General features: G+C 41.1%; 2 protein-coding genes across 2 annotated transcripts in view; one reads left to right on the top strand and one right to left on the bottom strand.

Moving 5' to 3' along the window:
• Positions 1–5,669, bottom strand: part of FAM169B (family with sequence similarity 169 member B) — a 35,295-nt gene extending 29,626 nt beyond the window's left edge. Inside the window, exon 1 of the mRNA XM_033517016.1 lies at positions 5,592–5,669. Coding sequence (XP_033372907.1) covers positions 5,592–5,625 — 34 coding nt within the window. The 5' untranslated portion in view covers positions 5,626–5,669. The remainder of the gene's footprint in view (positions 1–5,591) is intronic.
• A 4,076-nt stretch (positions 5,670–9,745) lies between these two features.
• Positions 9,746–22,367, top strand: PGPEP1L (pyroglutamyl-peptidase I like). The gene is made up of 5 exons (XM_015639442.2): positions 9,746–10,608; positions 13,196–13,248; positions 19,445–19,561; positions 20,023–20,252; positions 21,180–22,367. The coding sequence occupies exons 1-5, from the start codon at positions 10,575–10,577 to the stop codon at positions 21,367–21,369; spliced, it is 624 nt and encodes a 207-aa protein (XP_015494928.1). The 5' UTR covers positions 9,746–10,574; the 3' UTR covers positions 21,370–22,367.
• The last annotated feature ends 294 nt before the right edge of the window (positions 22,368–22,661 follow it).

A 22,661-nucleotide genomic window follows, 5' to 3' on the forward strand; every position in this document is an offset into this window, starting at 1 on the left:
ATAAAGCCACATCCAACTCATAGTACAAATAAACTAAAATACATCTGTGTAAACAGGCTACCCCATCCTATTACACACACAATGCACATCTGGACTGGCATGTTTAGGACAAAGTTTTAAACCAATGTAATTGAAAAAAGCTGAGGTATTACAGCCCAGCAACAGACTTTACAAATAAAAACTGCAGCATACTGTTAAACCATGGAAGTGCTACCAGCTGTAGCTGTGACATATCAGAATTCATACTTCTGCACATTTAACTTTGTTTTTCACAGAGCTTAGATGTAAAAACTAAAGAGGCAGCTTACAGAATAATTCAGCACAAAATGCAGTGCTGGAGAAAAGAGAGATTCAGGACTGTCATTAATTAAGGCTTTGAGGGTCATGTTCACGTCAGGTTTTCCATGGAAATTCTATCAATTGAGTGGGACTGCTCCTAATACCTCTGAACTTGTGAACATCAGCATCAAGTTCTCAATAAATACTGGTTTTGCATACAATCAAGAAATGGGCAGAAGTGCTCCTGGAAAAGTCTGACTTTGACTACTTTAGGTAGAGGTATGGATTTTGGAATCATAAGATGATTCAGGTGGGAAGAGACCTTAAAGATCATCAATTCCCTGCCATGGGCAGGGACATCTTCCACTAACCCAGGATGCTCCAAGCCCATCCAACCTGGCCTTGGTCATTTCCAGGAATGGGGCAGCCAAAACTTTTCAAGCTTTTCCAACATCAAAGTTGTCTTTTCTTGTATATGTAAGCAAAAAAAAAAAAAATAAAAATCCAAATTTGTCAACCTAATTATTTGTCTATCCCCTATATGAAATATAATACACAAGTTTTCCAGAACAACTGGAAAGAGTCTGCTTTGAAAAGAAAATGGCAGAAAAGATTGTGAACAGCAGCAGATCTTTTATGAAGCACAAGTACAAATGCAGATAGTGCCAATTCAATCCTCTACAAAGATGGAAGGCAGAAAGGAGGATGCATTGGTCCAAAGTCATCCTGTAACTTGAGGGAAAGGAGGAAAACAATGACTCCCATTGTGATAAACAAGGAATAGTGAAATGGCAGGAAATGACAACTGAGTTTGACAAATAGTCTAGCACAGAGATGAATTCATCCCATGGGGAGAAGCCAGACAGACTGACAGGACACTTTCAGAAAATGGCTGTGTTTGAATAATTAAAAGTTATTGCTGAAACACACGCTGTTACAACCTGGCAGCAGGGCTAGGATTTAAGTACCAAATCAAATACATTTCCCCATTGCTACCATCATCCAGAGGAAGTGTGAGAAACCTAAAGTCACACCACACACATCCCTTACCATCACCTCATACAAACAACAGCAGTATGTGGCACACCAGGAGTACCTGAAAGCCCTGCTTTGCTATCAGAAAGGACAGTATTCCCCAAGCAAACAAACTAGTGATGAAAATATGAGACAACCGTCTGGATTTTCAGAGATACCAGCTTCAAATGCCACATAATTTGTTGCAAATGCTTTACATCTGATAGGCCTACTGCTCCCACCAGCAGAGAGCATAAGTCTGCCTAAGAAAACCCAGCAGCCTTTCTCCAAATTACTCGCAAGGACCAATTTGCACAGCTAGAATAATCTCAAAATAAAGCAAATAATTGGGGGGGGGGGGGGGGGGGGGGGAAGGAAAGAAACAAAAACCAATACCCTTCCCCTCCAGTCATTTCCACTTTGCTAAATTTATTATACAGCTGCAAATTAATACGTCACCTGCATCAACTATCACAAGGCTGTCTCAGAACTTGCTTTAATAAAAAGCTGGCAGTAGTGGAGGAAATATGTAAACATTGCTCTTGTTTCTCTGTGCCATTGTGTCAGCTATTCTACATGTCTTTGAAGGTGCTCCAAAATCAGCATGGCTCTGCTTTTCCCTTTTTCTCCTTTTGGGAGGAGGAAAAAGCAGAGAAGGAAAGACAGGCTGGCAACAGAGGGCTGACTCTGTGCTTGCTGTGCTCTTGATAGTGAGGCTCAGTGTGTTCAAATTCAGTTTACACAGGCTCTTCGGTAAGGACAAAAGAAACCACTGCTGGTGGTTAAAAATGCAAAAGGTTTTGATTGCAATTGCTTGACAATCAGCCAAAGATATGACTAGGGGGAAAAACACAGCAAGGCAGCTATGACCAGAATGGAAGAAACAAGGAAAAACACATGGCTCTACTTCAGAGCAGAAAATTGACTTAGGCTTTGCATAAATGACAGCATACCTCCAAGCCTGCCTGATCCACAGTCTGCCTGGAATGGGAACATGTAGGCTAAAAGCAGAGCCTATTAAAAGGCATAATGTTTCTAAACGGCATCTGTTACGTACTAATAAGCATTACTTAAAGGACACAGGCCTTAAAATTGCTACCAAACGTGCACTTATCTGAAACTGCTGCAAGGCAATTGTTACCACAATGTCACATGACACCATGGGAATCTGAATAATACAAAATGTTTTTATTTAGTTTGGCTTGAAATCATTATGCAGGAAAAATATGGAGGCACATTCTGAGATTTTTTGAAACTGTGCGACTTCACAGGAATGAAACACCAGCAAGAATTACATCAGCGGAGCCATTTGCCATCTGTTGTCAGTAATACTATAAAGCCCAGCCACCAGACAGCAGTTTCAAAGGTTACAAACACAACGTTTTCAAGCATCCACAGATCTCTGGGTAACTGAGCAGGACACAGTTTCCTTCAGATATGTGCGACCCGAGGGTCTGCCAATCATTCAGCAAAGACAACATGCCAGAGCCGGGAATTGCCAGGCAAGGCGTTTGGAAGTCTCTCAGTATGCAACCTTTACACAATGTGGCAAATACATACCAGCCTCATCACGTAGGTTCCTATAACACACTCACAGCCATAATGCCTGCACACCTCCCACTTGCAAATTGAAACCGGCCAGACTTTCTCCTGTGCTGTTTGTTTTCCCAAGCTTTCCCTCAAGGGAAGGAGTGTGTTCACTGAAACGCTACTATGGAAAGGGACTCGGGTTTGTTAGCTGGGGTTTGGCCTGCAGTTGTCCTTTGAGGGAAGTATTTAGGATTTTGTTTCCTGATTTCTTTTCTTTTTAGACTGTAACTACATATTTAGGTTAAAGACAGCAAGGTTTCAACAACTTGCCTTAGCTGTGGCAATGTTATGGCAGCCCTTACCTCTTACGTACACACAGCCTGAGTAAAATTCTACCTGTTCCATACATGAGATTTTAGTTCCACTGTAGGAGTCTGCTTGTTAATCAAGTCTCAGAGCTCTGAGAAGATTTTTTAGATGCAGAGGCCACATTCCTGACAGTGCCTATACGCTACCTGAATTTTGCGTTTCCACCTTCCAAGCTGTTGACCTCTTTCCTATAAACTGATTAACACGGATTTCATGGAGGGCAGGGAGATTTCCATCTTCCTAGAGAGACAGATGGAAATTTAAGGCTTCATTAATGCAATTGCCAAACTAGATACACAGGTTTCTCATCCACTAACTATTTCTCAGGCTCCAGAGCTGCATATACGTGGTTGCTCACTGTTTCTGTTACGTGGTTAACACATAAAAATCTGACTTTCAAGGTGTTCTGTAATCAAAATGAATTTGCAAGAAGGCTGAATTTAAAACAAGAACCTCAAGTTCTAGGTCAACAGCTGGCCTGCTTCTCAACAGCATGGTCTGCCTGGAACTTGTAAAAGGGCTTAAAGACCTGGAAGTATAAACAATCTTTCCCTGTGAAAAACATACAGGAACAGCCATCAAGAGTGAGTTGTAGCATCTCAATTACAGCATGACATGAACTGAAAAGCAGTATTTGCACAGCAGCTAATGGCTGACTTCATGTGTTCTTAGTGTTCTGCATACTCAACTTACTTACTGGGAACTGCTCCATAATTATTTTAAACATAGATTTGTGCTATTAAATAACTACACCAAAACTCACACAACACCTAAAAACAACATCAGCTGTCCCAAAAGAGAAAGGAGATGGAAGAACTATTCTAAACATTCAATCTGAAGGTGATGAAAAAGTCAGGGAAAAATGTAGACATTAACTGAACTGCCCAACACTACAATGCTTCCTTGGATATGAAAACCCAAGTTCTATTCATCTAGAGATATTTTAAGAAGATCAGCAGAACTGAGAGTCTCCCCCCCAAGAAAAAAAATAGCAATATTACAAATGTTTGACTTCTGTCAGTGGTTGATAGGAGGGGAAAAACAGAGCAATCTGACTGCAGTGCATTTAGCCATGAGCAGCTAGAGGAACTAATGAACAACATCATTATTTTACTGAAGGGGATGAAGTAGGTGCTTTATATAAATGGCAGCAACTCAAAATGTGTTTCAGAAGATAAATTCACTTTCCCTACATTTACCTGCTAGCGTGACAAATTAAGAAAGAAGATATAAAAACAGAGCAGGAGGGAAAGCAGCACAAAAGCTAACTGAGGTGATGCAACGGGCCCTTATCCAAACAAATGCATGAACAGAGATTCTTGGAAGTCCTCCTGGTCAAACACAAACCCAGAACACCGCACATGCCAGACTGCTCTGGAAATCCATGGTGGAGCACGTGCAGAAGATCCACCTATGCTAAAATCACGTTCTTTACCAAGCACCCGAAGCTCGGCCATTTGGGAACTGACACAATGCCTGTTCATTTCAAAGCACTCTAAGTCCAGCAGGTACTGAAAGGCTGAGTTCTGCTGGGCAGAGCAGCTCTTCACCCACTGCCAGAAACAGCAGCAAATCAACTCCTGCTGAAGGGAGACGAGGGAAGAGTGGCTTTTCACACAGAAGTTCATCCTCTATGTCCATGTGCTTCTTGTTCTAGTCACCTCATCAACAGCAAAGAAAAGCTTTAAGTAACAGTTTTTAAAGGAAGGGTACTATATATGTATCCATATATATTGTATAATTTGTATATTGTACTTTGTACACTACTCTGCAGTATACAAAACCTTTTATATCTCAACACCAAAACAGTCCAACTGTTTTTATGTGATCAAGAACCAACGTGTTCACTGCCTCTTTTGTCCCTGTTAAACCCTGCTGCTTTTGTTGTTTGGTTTTTGCTCAGTTTGGGTAAACAACTGCCGATGGTGCCTTTGAAAATGGGTATTTTTATGCAGTGTTCCCAATGGACGTTTAATGGCTAAGTACTTGAGATCAATTGATGTATTGACTCATCCACCTGCGCTGAGACCCCAAACACACACTGCAAACAGGATTTTGGGGTTCATCCTCTCCCCATCACCACCTGCCGAACCACAGCGGGCAGGAACCACCAGGTCGACTCTCTCTGGGCAGGCTTGGACTAGCCGAACACCTGGAAAAGTCACCTGTACGCTGAGAAATGGGAAAATAAACCCTGCAGCACCTGCTCTGCGTGACCCTGTGCGCAGGGCTGGGGCTGCCCGCCTCCCTCAGGCGCGGCCGGGAGCGCGGCCATGAGGGGCCCGGGCCCGGCCGGGGCACGGCCGCAGGCGAGCAGGAAGAGGTTCCCTGGAAAGCCCCGAGTGTTTCGCGGCGTCTCGGCCGCCCTTGGCCACCCCGAGCCGCCTCCTCCCTCTTACCCGCGGCGGCTCTTCCTCCTCCCTCGGCCGCCATCACTTCCTGCGGGGCGGCGCGGGCAGCCCTGAGGGCGGGCCGGGCTCGGGATGGCGGCTGAGGGGGCAGAGGACGGCGAAAGGCGGGGAGCAGAGGGGCCGTGCCCGGAGAGGCCAGGGGAGGCTGGCGAGGCCGGCTGGGGGCTCGGGGAATGCCCTCAGGCTCGGGGAATGCCCTCAGCCCCCGCCATCGAGGCACGGCCGTGGGGAGGGGCCGGCCCACGCTGCGTGTGAACTCACAAAAACTCCCACAAAAATCCCAAATTATTCATTTTAAAGGCACAGAATGACAAACCATAAACCTAGCTTTGTGTTAACGCGGGCGGCATGAGGCAGAAGGCTTACGAGAGGTAAATAAGTACAAAAGTAACATTTTTCTATCATTCTGCAGTGGCCACTATTAATCTGAAAGAGGCTTTTGGAAAACCTAGGCAGCTGCCTGCCGTTCATTACCACAAACCATAAAACTGAGGTACAGGGGCTAAACCCATTACACAGTTGTCAAAATTAAAAGTAGAATTCAAGAGTTGACTCAGGGCAGCCTTCATACCCCCATAGTACTGTCACTCAATTATATTTAAAATAACAGATTCAGGTATCAAAGTTATAGAGGTCTTAAGTACATGGAAATAATGGTTTGTTTGCAAAGTTATAAATTCACTTTTGCATTTCGAGCACCCAGATATGCTGTTGTGACCTGGAGGCCTGAGTCAGTAGAGACTCCATTGCCTGTCAGCACAGCAACCAAAAACTCCTTAGCATTGTTCCTCCTTTCAAATGCTTTAAAACATACAGCAGAGTAAATTAGTAAAATTTTTAAGGGTTTTGTTGTTTTGTTTTTTTTTCTGTACAGGACAAAGCCATTTCATCCTGTATACTGACTCTACAAAGAGCAGATGTCACATCACCACACTTTAGAAACCCTCGGTGGATTTCAGCACATGCTCATGATCCCTTGAAGCTTTGTACATTCCAGCTCTCCCCATGTCACCCACGGCCCACAGGTTTGGCCCTGCTGTGGTCCAAGGTCTGGTTTGATGCAGCAGGAAAGACAGGAAGCTGAAACCACACAGGTGATGTTGGTGGGATGACAATGGTTAGCTGGTAAAAGATTCAAGAGAAAAGATACAAAAGAAGAAGAAAAGAACCAAAACAATCAACCAGAAAACATGATGATAACTCTAATGGTGAGGATCGGCCCATACTAATAAATGTCAGAGACCAACTTTTCCCAGCCTGTTAGATACTTCCTGGCCAGCTAAAAATCATTCATTTCCTTATCAGCAGTGGTAAGCATGTTACTGTTCAGCCCAGAAAATCTGTTAGTTCTAGCTATTTTGCATATTCGCTGGTAAATAGTTAATTAAATTGTGTGTATCCTGCTTGCAGAGTCTCTCTGTGCTGGTAAATGACACCTGAAAAAAGCAACCTGTTCATCATGGGTTGCGTGTGCCCTGCTAAGTCCTTTCTCCTCATTATAAACAAAGAAATAAATAAAAAAACCTGACAATACTCAGCCTTTAGTTTTGATAATCCTGCAAGAAGACCAGGACTGATACTGTGACAGCCACCCAGCAGCTTGGCTACATTCAGCTCACATTCGGTTTGCAATTTTTCCCATCAGTGCTGAGCAATAGATATATACCAATGGAACTGTTGAAGAACTAAAATAAATAATCAAACAACATAAAACACGTGGCAGTTTATATCCAAAACCAGACTGACATTGGCCCAGCTTGCCCAGAAAATCTGTGGCTGCCTCATCCCTGGAAGTGTTCAGAGCTAGGTTGGATGGGGTTTGGAGCAACCTGGGATAGTGGAAGATGTCTCTGCCAAAAAAACCCTGAGTAAGTCTGCCATTATATTTTTCCATTTACCATTTCTATGGATTTTGTTGTAGAAAAGGCCTCATTCCACAGGGAACAGTGAGCTTTACACAGAAGTGGTTTTGTGACATTGCTTTCTATCGACATAAAAAACAGCTTCAGTCTTTCCTGAGGACCATTTATTTTTATTAGAATGGAAAGGAAATATGGAGTTACAGATCCTGAAATTTCTATTTAAAGTCCCATCATAGTTTAGTGTTAAATAGCATAACAGCTTGATTTCTCCCTCCTCTCATTAAGTGTTGAACAGCTGAGATAAAAATTAGAATATATTAAACACTTCTACCTCACAGTTTAAAACACTGGTCAGTGCCTGCCAATAACAAGAAATAAAAGAAATATATATAAGTAATAATAAAAGAGATAAAAATTAAAGAGCTGTTTCTAAATGAAGACCCATATTCTATTCTTCTTGCCACCTACTAAAAAGCTCAAGCAGTGTGATGCCTGCTCTGCAGTGTGGTCAGAATGCATTTGCAGAAAATACATTTTTTTCTTACTCAGCAGTTCAAACAATTTTTGAAAGTATCAGACAACTGTGCAGAAAAATACTCAAGGTGATAACCAGGATTTTCATAGTTGAGTTGCTTCCATTTCCTCTCTACCCCAAGATGAGTGTTGTGTCAATCATATCCGTGTGTAGCAAGAAAAACAACCAGTGTTTAGCTGAGTCAGCTGTGTCTGTGACTTGTCTTCACATAGCAAGGGCTTGGATTCTTAATTATGGATGGGGAGATTAATTTGAACAGACCTCAAATATCCAGTGACCCTCAAATCCATTGTTTTGAGCACAGATACACATGGGAGTGCTAATGTTAAAGCTAGAATCGTACTTCAACAAAAACTTCAAGAGTGACTTCAGCTGAAGAAATATTAGAGGAAAGAAAAGGTTTCATTTCTGAATCATTTCTGAGTAAAACCTAATGCAAAATTTTCAATTCTTGTTTTAACTGTGTGACACAGCTGCAATAAATGCATTATTTCTACAAGTATACTGCGATGCACACAATGCTTGGGAACAAGAGCAATCAATGAAATCAGTGCAAAAATTAATTTCAGTGGTCTGTGTTAAATCACTGGTTTATTTAAACCACTAGCATTCCTCCCACACTTGCACAAGTGTTTACCAACACTGGAAAAGTCTCAGAATCTTTAGTTCCAGTTCAGCAAACATCTGCTTATGAAAAAGGACTAACTACTGAAGACAATAGTTCTCCCCCCTTCCAAAATTCTATCAGCTTCTTCATAAGGGCTTACTGAATTAATCTTTGCTACTCTGTATTTTTCTTCTACTTCTTTTTTCCAGCTGTAAAAACTTTTAGAATAGTATTACATTCCAAACAGATCATATCAGTTGTTTCAGAGTGCATGGAACTAATAGACTTACATCTCCCCACTGGAAGAATATCTAATTAAATACCTAATATTTTACTGCACTCGAGCAATACTTTTCATATTTATATGTATAAAGCAGCTCTCATGTCCCAAAGAAAATAAAAATTCTCACTCTGGAAATTAACTAAGCAACTACAGACCTTAAATCTCGCCTTATTCCTTACAAATTCTTTGTTCATTGGACCACCCTGTACTTAGATTTTTTTTTTTCCTAAAAAAGAAAAAAACCAACACAAATCAAAAATAACTATGAGAACACTGTTATGTCATTGCCTTGCTCAGAATCATAGGAAGTGTTTAAATGACTAGTCAAGCAGAAAAATTAACAGATAAAAATCTTGATTGACACAGGAGTATGAAGGACTGTAGGATTTTAAAAGTAATCAGTTGCAGTGGTGCAACTTTTTTTTGCAGAAAGCTCTCTTTCCTGTATTAGAACCTCCTTCAGCCCCAGCAGTCAGCAAAAGTTAATTCTGCAAGTTGTGTTAGGGGAAGACATGGATGGTGGTATCAGAGTCTTTTAAATAAAGAGAATCCAGACATTTTTGTGTGTCTCAGCACAGGACAATTTAAATGACAGACACAGGTCATGGCTCCAAACCTCATTCAGCCACCACCCAACTCAAGGGATTTCTTCAGAGATTTTTCTTTTTTTCCCTAAGGTCTCACAATTACCAGCTCTCTTGAGATAATATAGTGGCTTTCTATTCTTAGCTTATTTCTCCCCTCCCTCTCCCTCTTAAGCACACACACACACACACTTCCTACTCAAAACAAGACCCAGTGAAACCCTCTGCCCACATAGTTATAATTCCCAAGAGAACTTGCATATGCTTTTGTTTTGGGCAGTGACAATGTGCATATGTTTTGATTCCAGGGCCCCCCCATTGGCTCCCAGGCTCCACTTTAATGAAGACAGACCAGCTATTAAACTCACCAGTTTCAGCAAGCCATAATCCATCTTCTAGAGTTCCTCTGACCTTACAAGTTGGAGTGAGATTTTCTAACATGTTGCTTGTTAAAGGATATTACCAAGTAAATGTTTTGGGTTAGCAAATACACATATTTTCCTGTTGGTGTTTAGTTTGAAAAGTGTACAGTGCTTGGACTCTTTCATAACAAGCCTGAGATAAAGATCAAGAGCAGTAAATCAGATAAGTGCTGTGAAGAGGAACAGCAAAGTTACCCCTGAGCTTAAGTAAGAAAAAGTCCAAGAACAGTGGAAATGGACAGATAAGTTTTTGTAGTTGTCATTCCTCACCATTAAAGTGAATTACAACTGCTAAATCCAGAATACCCACAGAGTTATAATAAAACTGATTCAATTAATTTTCTGTTTACGTGCACATAAACAAGTGATGAAAAATATTGCTGGATATTTTCCAAGAAATTTCTTTAAGCTATTCCACTTTTTCCTAAATACTCCATGCCTGGGAAAGGAAAAGTTTGGGGCAGTCCCAATCAGCCAGTCTTCTATCTTTAATAGGTACGTAATCATTTTTGCTTTAAAAGTTACATGAGTCACAAATCATCCCTGTCACATGAAGCCAGGCTCATCACAGTTGGAAGGAAAAAGGTGCCCCAAATGAAGTTTGCCACAGATACCTGAATTATAATACTGTTTGGAACTGAAACCCAAGAAAATTGCACCTTCTGGAGATCAGATTTCATGGATTCGAATTCCAGAACTGTGGTGGTGACTGGTAAGATTTTTATTTTATTCTTTGAGCCAGAGATGGTATGCACGCATGCTTAATCTTTTCACAAAGTTTCCTGGAGGGAAAAAGAGTAGCAAATGGTCATAGTAACATTTCCAAATGGAAAATAACTTGCTGTGCCTTCCTAAGAAAACTCAGATGCATGTTAGAGGAAACAGTCTGCAGTCTGCCCTCTTTACTGCCATCCAGTTTGGTTTGTTGTTCATTCTCTCCATGTTTTAATCTTTGTTGACATTCTCTCTGATCCAAACCACATAGCTCAAGGCAGTGCAGGCTACTATTAGATAAAGCTTACCCAAAAGACGCTCTGAAGCAAGAAAACCAGGTTGCATCACAATGTCATACAGTCAGTGTCCAGAATTAGAGCAGCACATGGCAACTTTCAGGGGCTCAGTTTCATGGCAAGGTAAGGGAGTTTTAAACAGGAGATGCTGCCTCATCACTGCTAAACTAAACCATTCCATTTAAATATACCAAAGGAACATGCCTGAACATGCAGCACAAGGACCAAATTTGGAGTTTCTCTTGCTGGCTCCAACTGCTGCAGCATCAGAGAGGCAGAACCACCAGCTCTGAGAGTCCTGAGCTTTAAAAGGTTAAAGCTCCTAAGGAATGCTGCTGCTCGCTGTTCCTCTTGTTGCCACTGGCTCATCTAAGGGCAATCATTACACATATCTTGACATGTGAGTTGCTGGATAATTTTCCACTGCAGGTCATCTGAGGACATAGGAAGGAGGGTGAAGCTACATCAAAGAGATTTGCATCTTGCTGTTTTCAATTAAACACTTTTTTTTTTTAATAGCTGCAAGATGGGCAGAACTAGTCTGGCTTGCTCCAGACATTAACTGCAGATGAGCTGGACGGGAGTGCAGGAGAGGTCAAGAGATACTTGCTAACCTCCTAAAAGGCTGACAGTCTGGTTCTCTCCTATGATATTTATGGCACATACCCTTGTTGGGAACACTTCTTAGCACCCTTTTAGTTTTTTCCTCTCTTTAGATCACCATTTATGTCCAGAAATCTCCCTGGTTAAAAAGCTTCAGACTAGTTAAGACACACATGCATCTTTAATCTACTACAGAGATTATCACAGCATGTCTCTGTCACATTTTCACCTGCTCAGAATATAGACCTGCTGGCAGGGAGCCCAGTTTATTATGTGGAGCCCAGTAACATTCAGCCAGTTACCTCTTCACATTGCTGCAGATACTGCAATAAAACTCTTGTACATTCAGTCATTTTTCATAGCAATTTTATCCTAAGCAGTACTTTCTTAGGGCCACCACTGACACGAGTGTTTAATTCTGAGCTACTTAATAACTTTATTATAATTCTGCAGTTCTGCACACACAGGTACAGAAACTTGTACATCTGCAGCTCCAAAATGGAGCAGGTGCCACCAGAATTTTGCTCTCAAAGCAGAGCGAGACTAATGGGGTTTTATGTTTCCTGAAAATGTAAAATGAGCACCATTTTCTTTGTTCCCTCTCCATAGGAGAAACTCAAACCTGTAAAAAATATTGTCAAAAATATAAGCTTTTCATAACATTAAAGAGAAAAGATGGAGCAGTTATGAAATAAATATTAACAAATTAAGAAATGCTTAAAGCCTAGCGCTAATTAAGCTGTCATAAGCCTGCATTTAGGCTTAATTGTCTCCACATACAAATAGCATTCACTGTGCAAAATGGCAATCATCTGCTGTCAAGTATTTACTTGTCCATTTAAGGATTTTAAATATTTAAGAGTTATAGCATTAAAGCCATTTCAGAAACTCATTTTCCTGACACCCAGCATCTAGGACTTGGCAGCACTCTGTATTGAGAACATTAATTGAGATTAATAAAGATAGTGGGAGTTTTCCATCAAACTTTCTAATGACAAAATGCCCATCTGCTCAAAATTAGGTCTTTTCCCTTTTTATTAAAAAAATCCTTTCACAAAAAAAAGCTGCATAAAACTGAATGAAATACTTTGGAGTCTAAGTGTTCTTTCCCCTTTTCTCCTCTGTCTTCCTGGGGGAAAATGTGAAATAAGACATTTTTCCCAGCATCACAAAAAAGTACATTTCCCAGATAGCAAACTGTAAGTGTTCATTACCTGCGATTAAAATAAATTACAAATTAAATAAATTTTATTCTTTCAAACTTTTTCATTAAATATGCATACCTTTATCTTCATAAGCTTTAACAATAAGAATGATACATTAACTGTGACCTGGGAGTATTTAATACCATAACTTTTAGTAGTGGTATTTCTATGGATGATGATCCTTCCCCAAAATCATCATTTACATGATCTGTCCTATTGGTTTCACTACATTTAACCAGCTCCAGTTAAGGCTCTCTGATAAGAAAGCCTTGACATGAATGAAAGTTGCAGGATTAGTTCTTTTATCAGTGAATATACAAATTGAAAATACTATTCCCCTAAGTGTTATAAAAGCTAAATCCTATGTAAAAAACTCAATCTTCATAACCAAAAATAGGAAGGTAAAGATCAAATATGTGTGTGCATCTAATCTGCAATTGCAGAGTAAGCACAGGTTTAAACTATCTTTCTTTCTTTTCAGGTTTTGGTCCCTTCAGACAATACCTGGTTAATTCTAGCTGGGAAGCAGTGAAGGTAGGCATAAAAAAAAAAAAAAAAGAAAAATGGAGGGAGGGAGGCATTTTATTTTTCAGAGATCCCAACACAAACTGGTTTTAGGCTTTCCATTACCTTGTCATGATTCTAATATTAAGCAGAATTGTGCCTCATGGAGCAGACACCAAACATGGAACAAAGAGGATAATGAAGAAATGAAATGTTCTTTTACTTGCATTATTCTTGGTGCTATTTAAGCACTTCAAAATACTATTCTTTATTTCAAAAATTTATTTTTACCCAGGGTGCCTTCTCTACAACTGTTGCATGTGCCACAGGTTATGTCTGTCTTCAGTAAACTGATCATCTCTCCTACCACAGTTCATTTTATCCTGTGTGAGATGATTTCCTTCTCACACAAGTGTAGCCTATTGAATTCTCACTGGCTGCTTCAGGAACACAGAACCTAAACTGTGCCAGTTCTAAGTGTGAGTTCACATTTCAGCTTTGGCTTCCACTTTCAAATTACAGTGAAGTCTACAGTTAAATTGAAAACAAGGTCATTCAGAGGGGTTTTTTTCCCTCCATACACCTTGACTGGCAGTAACAAGTCTGAGATGCAGTCTTGAAAATTCCTTCTTGTTTCCTAGATCTGTGTATTAGAACAAATTTAGCTGGGGGATACAAAGACATGGTTTGGATACCTGGCATTCACCATCAACTGATTCATCATCCCTGTCACAGACAACAGCCTTTCCTGGAGTTCAGTTACTCTCATAAGGTACCTATGAACAGAGTTATTGTCAGAGGATCTTTCACATAAGATTTTAGCAATCCCAAGGTAGAAAGGAGGTTACACAATGAAATCTGAAACTAGTGGGGGAACAGTCAAAGTAGTAAAATTGAACTGCAGCATTGGTCCAAAATGTGCAAGAAATGACAGATAATACTGGTAAAATGGAAAAAGGACATGTAGAGCAAACCAAGGGGACTGTTTCCTATTATGAAACAAGTCCATACATTTTTTTAATTCTTTTGGACACTGAAATGAGAAAGTTAGCCATAGGAAAGTATTAGTAATGACAGAAAGGGGATGGCTGTACAGGACTATAACCATAGTACAAATTTTGGTGACAGCTACTGAATATCTGTTTTGAAAATGAAGTGCACTCAAGCCAAGATGATTGAAAAACAAGGAGCCAGTATGTTTTTCCAAAGACCAAAGCTATAGCAATTCCACCAAAACATACACCTTTTCTATTCTAGTTTTGTTGGGTGAAGAATGCTGAGTGTAGCTTGGTGTTTGGTAGAATAAATCTATTGTCCCTTCCAAGTCATGAGGGATGTTATCCTTGTAGGCTAACAAGAAACAAAAATACTTCTGTGATACCTTTCCACACCCCAGTCATGACAGGAGACCCATAAATTATCTTAACTCCAACTTGAGATGTGCCATGTACAAATATTTGTCAGTTGACAGTGTTCTTGCTCATTATTTCCTGATTCCTATTGGTTCTAATTTTGGGTGTAAGATCATCCTCTTCTGGCTGAAAATAGAGCATGTTCTTTATCTGCAAGCAAGACAGCCTCAAGCGAGAATGCACCAATGGGATGAGTTTTCTGTAACAATGCCATGAGCTGGCTATGCCAGGGAGTTACATAAGAAGGGCCACAGCATTCCATAACAAAACAGATGTCAGTTCTTGTGCATGGAGAAGAACAAATCCATTTCCCTCTGATGTGGCACCCTCTATGTGGAATTAATTTGTATTCAGACTGGGGATGCTGCTTTCGTTTCCTACTCGCTGGCAAAGGTGGTTAATTCAGGCAATTCAGAGAAATTTGCTGCAGATCTGGAAGTACTTTGAATTTCGATAGGCTTCTCCACGCTAAATAGCAATCTCATGGTATTGTTCCATTGGCCTCATTCATAGGAGTGCCCCTCTGATCTTCAGGAAGCTTATGTACATATATTAAAGATAGCAAAATTTAGTATTTACATCTGGAAGTGATCCTGTCTTGGCTTGGGGTACCCACATGGATCGCTGGAGTGACATAAAACCCTCCTGCCAAGTCTCTTTGCTGTGAGCCACACAAGTGTGCACTCAAATTCATCCTCAGGAACGTGCTGAGCAGCCAGAACAGACCTACTAAATACGACTGGTCAGGCTTAATGCCTTTGTAGCATTACCCAGAACTATCCTAATTATTACCCCAAAATGAAGTAGGTGCTTATCAAAAACCTGGACACCACAGCACCCTCAGAGATGAAGTAATGTCAATACATGCAGTCTTAAAAGTTCACATCCCAGAAGGGTCCTCATACCAAAGGCATCTGAAATCCTGTAAAAATACATTTAACAGTTCCAGTGTCCTAATTCCAAAGCATAGCCACACTCTCCGTGCTTTTGGAATGGATTCTTTGCCAAAGAACCATGGTTGCCCTTCTGTGAGCAATACTTACTTCTAAGGAAGCACAACTGCTTCCTTAAGCTCCTCCACAAGATGCTGCTGATGGAATCAGCTGTGCTCCTGAAACTCTCTTCTTGCTATAGGGAAGATCAGAGATTGATTCAGTGAGCACACAGCCCATTCCAATAGCTACATCCCTTCTATGTCCTCATTGGACACACAGAAAAATATTATTTCCCTTACAAATTCACCTGCCTTTTTGGTTAATAAGCCAATTTCCCTTGAAGTCCTTGGGAATCCAATGATAAATGTGAGTAAAACTCTACAAATCTCTGTGTCTACTGGTTTAAAAAGAGGATTTTTCCTGAATTTCCTCTTTTAGAATATGAAGATATAATTTTCCCAGAACGTGAGAAATACCCCATTGTTTTTGCATGGACCCAAGTTCTCATCACAGCACAAGACTCTCACACAAGGCATTCATTAACATTGCATTCTTCATCCATGGCGTTTTTGTTCCTCAGCAGGTACCCCTCGAGTGTTCAGGGAAAAGGGAATCAAATGGACCCAAAAGTGCAGACAAACCTGTCAATCCAAGGTCATGGAGAAAAGCTCCAGAGCTCTTATAGACACCATCACCTGGCCCAGGATGGTTGTCTAGCACTAGAAAGACAAGTTATCTTTTAGAAACCTGTCTCACTAAGTTTCTCATAGTTCTTGTAACTTCATTCACCTGAAATACGTGCCTAAAATCTGCACAAAAGCTCTGCCAGCAACACTTTTAACTCTGGAAGCACAGGACATTCTCATTAACAGAAAACACCAGCAGGTATTTACAGATCACACTGAGTTCCACGATGTGTTAGTGCTGCAGCACCACATTGGACTTTCAGAATCCCAGATCCCCTGATTTATTTATTCCATGCTACAGACTGATGGTCCCACCTAATAACCCTTGATCCAACCCTGTTGATGTGTCTCCTCCAGAAAGTCCTGTCTGCAGCTTGGCAGCAAAATGACCTATCAGGGCACTCCACCATCAAGGTCACAGTCCCCAGTTAATAGGGCACAAATGCAAGTTGAGTGACAACATTCATAGTAATTAAACTGTTAGTGCAAAGAACAGGTCACATTTCCAACTGCTTCTGGGAACTATGTCTGCTATCGGGAGATAAGGATCAGATCTCCCAGCGCAGTTTTTCATCCTGCCACTGACCATGTGATCTTTGGAAATCTGTCATTTAATCTGTCTCTCTCCCTCTCTGCTTTAGTTTCATCATCTGTGAAACTAAGACATTGCTATTTAGTGCCTTCATTTCTGTTTTGGAACTTTCTTACATCCCTGGAGTTTTAAGAAGGTTATCTACAGGATTAGAAAAAACCCAACAACTTAAAACAACCAAAAACCCCAAACCAAACACATAAACAAAACCCCACTAACCAGCCACACAAAACACATTTGTTTGCCGTGTACTTGCAGTCTGGCTGGGGCAACTGAAACCTTCTGGTTTCCTTTCTGCAACAACACAAGCAGTTCACAAAATTAACACATGCAACCACCTTCCCAGCAACCCAAATCAGTGAGAACTCAGGCAAAATCAGGAATGTTTTCCAGAGTTTTCTAGAAGTTCAAGCTATTTCCAACATACAGTGTTTCCAGCACCAACCTGAGCACAGTGCTGTGCAAATCACTTCTTTTTGGGCCAGAACACCAGTGGACAGGATTATGAGCACAACTCACAACAGCTCAAGGTCAGCAGCTGATAATGTTGGATTTCTTCTCCCTTCTAGAAAAGGCATTCCCAAAAAAGGAATCTTCATATTTTCTTTCAAACCATTTCCCCCACAAAACAGTCCTCCAAAACTTTTCTCCTCCTATGAAATTTCCTGTTTCAACTACAAAAGACAGGTACTTGTTTACTGAATTCACTCACCAGTGTGAGCTCTGGTTTCCAGGTGCAGTTACCCTCCTCTAACCAGCTTCAGTCTCCCACCTTAAATGCAAAAAATGCTTCTGGTTAAGGCCAAGACAAGGGACAACCTTTTTTTTATTTTGCTCCATGTTTACACAACATCTGGTCTAAGGGGTGTAAGCCCATGGCTGGGATTGTTGGACAACACAGTAATAGACATTATTGACAACACACTGAAATTGCTTAGGACACAGAGAACCATCTTCCTTTACACAAATTCTCAGCCATTTGCTATTGGCCAGCTTCAGTTTGGTGCTGCACAAAAGTATTTCTGTGTGTTTCTGCCATGACAGCTGGTGACAACAGAATGTCTCGACCCAGAAAGGACAAGAGAAGAACAGCATTACAGCTGTGGCTTTGGGTTTCCACGTTCTGCACCAAAGTTAGGGGTAGTTGAGTCCTCTAAGCCTTATAGTTTAAAAGAAACAATCTCATTAAACGTAAAAATTACAAATGCTTTGGAAAAGAAAATGCTAATTGTGAACCAGCTGGGGTTTTCTTGTGTGGAGGCTCAGGCACAGTACAGCATTCTTCAGCGAGATGATGCAATGGGCTCTCAAAGACTGTCAATGCCCGCAGGAAAAAAGGCTGGCACTATCCTCCAAATGTGTTTACTTCCCTGCAGGCATTGTTTCCTTGCTTGTGTCAAATAGTTTATTGAGCACAGCTAATCAATGCTTCCGCTGACAAGAAAATTGGAACAGTTTATATAGGAAGCGAGTGTTGAAGGAGAAATTTCCCAGAACTGTGGGCCTCATCTGCGTGGGTATCCTGAGTGAGAAACAAAAACTTGAGAAGAAAATGACACTGAATACAGTTAGAGGTCTCTTGGACTAATCAGACACCTCCACTTTTGCCTGTGCCCCCTTAAAATCTTTACCTGCACTATCCTTGGTAGTGGTTCACTCAAATGGAACAGGTATTTTCAATTCAACACCATTCTACTTTTCTGGGACAAAACTTTCTGCCTCAGATGAGTTCCTTCTGCATCCTGCCACTGCAGCTGCTTACCTTCTGCTGAGGCCTATGCCTTGTTTGTTAGCCCTGTTCCACTGACAAAATAATTTCAAGTCACTTCCATGTGACATTTATTCTCCAGACCATTGTTCAACTACCTGGCCAACCTGCTGCTTTGAAGGGTGCCTTTGTTCCGTTCACCTCAATTCTGGGCACAATTTTTTCTTTGGGAAAATTGGTCCTGTGTGGAAATTCAGCTACATAATTGTACATAATTGCACAGAGAAGTAACATTTCAGTGACTTTTCCTTTTACTAGAGAAACATTCTAGACCAAAAAATAAATTAAACTCGTTCTAAATGTGACTTCCTCATGTTGACAGTGACCTTCAGCACAGCTTACCTGAACCTGGTCAAACCAGCAGATCTCATGCCCCTGAAGTGAAAAAGTCATGCTTAAGGTGAATTCTCTTGGGAGTGCAGTTTTTCTACCAGATCTTTCAGAGAAACAGCTCTTACCTTCAGCAAAGCCTATTAGATGCTTTCAAGGGTGGAGCTTTTCTGAGAGATGCTGTCTCATGGTTCCCCAGGGGCCAGTCCCAAAGCAATAACCCCTCCCACCCACTGGAGACTGAGCATCTCCTTGGAAAACACAACCAGGGCTCCACACGGATGGATGTGACATTAGGAAACTGTTTAGCACATTTTAATCTCTTCCAGTTAGAAGAGACAGAGCAACCACAAAACAAATCTCATTGCAGACCAGTGTTCAGGAGCCGTGGGCTAAGGTGTTGCTCTTTCAGGTGTTTTCTCAGTTGAATCAGCCCAGTTTCTTTATCACAGTCAGAAATCCAATGCTCCTTCAAGTCTTCAGTGGCTTTTTTGTAAACACAGGAGCTGTCCAAGAGAGGCCTTGGTGAAAACATCGACCTCCGGATCATGCAGCTGCCAGTGGTTTACCAAAAAGCAAAGGAGCAAGTCTGCAAGATATGGACAACTCTTCAGCCACTGGTGGGTAATGATGAAGTTACACAATTTCCTCCCTTTCCCTGAATACAAAAAAAAATCTCCCAGAGAGTATTGCAAAACATCAAACAACTCTGGAAAGGGACTATTGAAAGCTCTGATCAAGGTGCCAAGCTGAAAGTCAGAGCACACACTAATTAGCATGCTGGTTTAACCCCGTGCCAGTTAAACAGCATAACTGATGCTGAACAAAGGAAAGGAAAATATCTACCATAAACTGCAAAAAAGGTACTACAGCTCTGCAGCCCTGACTAGACACAACAAAAACTACAGCCTAATTTTGTTCTCATTTATAATCCCTTATCAAAGTTTTCTTTAGACTTGAGCAAAACTCCCCACCTTGAAGCCAGTAATTCACATAATGCTTGGCACTTTTACATCACATGTTTTTAAAAAGCAGATCTCATTTTTAATTTCCTGTTATTCACTCTGGTGGGAAAAACCAGCTTACAGTTCATGTTGGGCTGGCTTCCTCCGCCACAGCGCTCATCATCCTGGAGCAGTGTGGGAAGAACAAAGGCTACCAGGAGAGGGATGCTTGTGGTTTTCACCCAGAAGGTGCCTGCTGCGTGCTAGATGGCCCAGAAAAGATTGAATCTACAATTAATATGAAGAGTCTCTGGAGAAACATCTCAGTGGAAGGGATTGATATCATCCTTTCCAGAGATGCGGGAAGGTAAACATCGCGTATCAGGGGCTCACAGAAACAACTCAATCAGCTCATTTAACCTTGGGGAATCTTGGCCATGACCTCTCCTCCAACATAAACCACTCTGAAGAAAAGTCTTCAGAAGGGCACAAGTATGAAATTGGGATGAATTTAAATTTTATGTAAAGCAGCCTTCATGAAAAACTACAGCAATATTTTTCCATAGATATTTGTAAACTCCAAAAGAAACAAGTTTCAACATAGCACACCCTGTGATGAGCAACTCCAGTAAACCTCAGCTATTAAGAGAGTCTGAAAGCAATACCGACCATTAGCAGATTTTAATCTATTTTTCTCAGCTGGGAGGGATACAAAATGTAAATAGATACACTGGAGAACAGCAACTACAGGTACTGTTAGAACCAGGCCTGTGATCTCATTATGTGTTCCAGTAGCACTGAAGCAATTTTCTACTAAGCTAGTCTTCACTAGAAAGGAAAACAAAATAGTAATTTTTATTTTGTTTTAAAGAAAAATCAGTTAATATTGGCCCTTAAATTCAAGACTTGCACCTGAATTTTAAAAGGTGGAATGATAAGAAAAATCCCTTCTGACAGGGAGATTTTATGACTTAGACAAAAAGTGTGTTACATGGTTGTAATTTCCAGCAGGGTGTGTTACCTTTCCCACCCCACAAGAATGCCTGTCTTGTGATTTTTTTTTTTTATTTAAAATTCTTTGTGGGTGGGTGTCTGAGAAACCAAACCATCAGATAAGCAACATTTGTTTCTCAAACTTGGTTTATTTCAGCATTTCCTTTATCCACTAAGCAAATATGTTCTTAATAATTTCATAAACCAGATCTGGTTTGGCTACTTAGAATATTTAAATTTAATCAAGGTTTACTGAGCCTTAATTCAGGTTCCTGGTTTTGTTTTGTTCTTAATATTGCAGGTACATCTGTGATTACACCTACTACACTTCTCTGTATTATGGCAATGGAAAAGCTGCTTTCATCCACGTCCCTCCATTATCTGAGTCAGTAACAGCAGAATTTCTAGGAAAAGCATTACAGACCATTATCTTAGCAATGTTAGAACAGTGTGGGGAACAAAGAGAGATGGATCATAGAGGGAAAAAATGATGATTTCTTAGAATGCAATTCCTTACCTCTTAAATGAAGCAGTTCTAAAGATTATTTAAAACACACACAAAGGATTTTATAGCCCATGTTATTTTCAGTGAAATTTCCTTGCAAAACCCAACCAACCATTTGCAACTCTTAGAAAAGGCTTGAGGGGAAAAAAAAACTCCAAATGATTGGTGGTTCATATTGCTAACAATACAGTTGTTCAGATTTCAGAAAGCGTGAAACTGGACTGGAAACATTTTAGATGCTTAATCCTGGTTGTGTTGGTTAGAAAGACACGAATAAAGACTTGCTGACCCCAGGTGGATGCTCACAGCTACAAGGACTCAGCACAGGATGGATGTTACCAGAGACCCCCCTCAGCCCCTGTGTGAGTCCAGAGTTCAGGCCACAAAAAACGTGGCTATGGGAGAAACCAAAACACACCTGGGGATTCTGGTATGTGGAGTTTTAAAATTCTGCCTTACTGACCTGCTGTAGATTCTCCTTTCCACATCAACAACAGGCTGTGACCCAGAATGACTTCAGAGTACAGAGAAAACTGGAAACCAGCAGGATCTATAATGATCTTGGTAACTTGAATTTCAACCCAAAACTGCCACTTGCCCCAAATTCTCAGTGCCTGTCCCAAAGGAAAACCCCATAGTCCTTCCACAGCCCAAAGGCAAATCCCACAGCTAATCTGTCCCAAGAGAGGCAGTCCTGGAGCACTGTGCTGTGGGGAGGGTTAGGGCATGTGAGGTTACCTACAGAACAGGAACCAAAGCAGATCCCAAACTGTAAAACCCAGGACTCCTCCACATCTCAAACAGCTCTGTGCAGAAGTGCTGGTACTGCAGAGGGTCACAGCACTGCCCTTCAGCTCACAGGCAATGTCCATGCCTGAAACTCTGCTGCCAGGACACAGGGACAAGATTCAATCAGTCAGTGGAACAGCACAGCAGCAGCTCAATCTGGACACCTGATTTCCTGAGGGAAACAAAAGCCTGCTCCTCAAGCACCACCAGTAAAAGGCCGAGACAAACATAACAGCACAGGCAGCTGCTGGGGCTTTGGGCCACCACTGAGCCTTGTTTTAGTCAACATGCTGATGGCCAAGAGTCTGAGGAACTGGAAATGCCAATGCTGGTTTTCTTGGCACTGTCTTTTCCAGTGTGAATACCAGGTGCTGGCTGGCTGTGCCTCACATGGGGATCACTCTGCAGGTGAATAAATAATTAGCAATGCTCACCTTATTCACCAGAACCACCTCATGCAAAACTGCTTAAATCTCAGACATGAAGGAT

The sequence above is a fragment of the Parus major genome, chromosome 10 (assembly GCF_001522545.3).
Source record: "Parus major isolate Abel chromosome 10, Parus_major1.1, whole genome shotgun sequence".
In the NCBI taxonomy this organism is placed as follows: domain Eukaryota; kingdom Metazoa; phylum Chordata; class Aves; order Passeriformes; family Paridae; genus Parus; species Parus major.

Excerpts from the sequence above, each read along its gene's own strand:
- PGPEP1L (XM_015639442.2), top strand. The coding sequence starts at position 10,575 with ATGGATTCGAATTCCAGAACTGTGGTGGTGACTG. Across the intron at positions 19,562-20,022 it reads GGACAACTCTTCAGCCACTG|CTTACAGTTCATGTTGGGCT; the intron begins GTGGGTAATGAT and ends GGGAAAAACCAG. Across the intron at positions 20,253-21,179 it reads CTTTCCAGAGATGCGGGAAG|GTACATCTGTGATTACACCT; the intron begins GTAAACATCGCG and ends TTAATATTGCAG.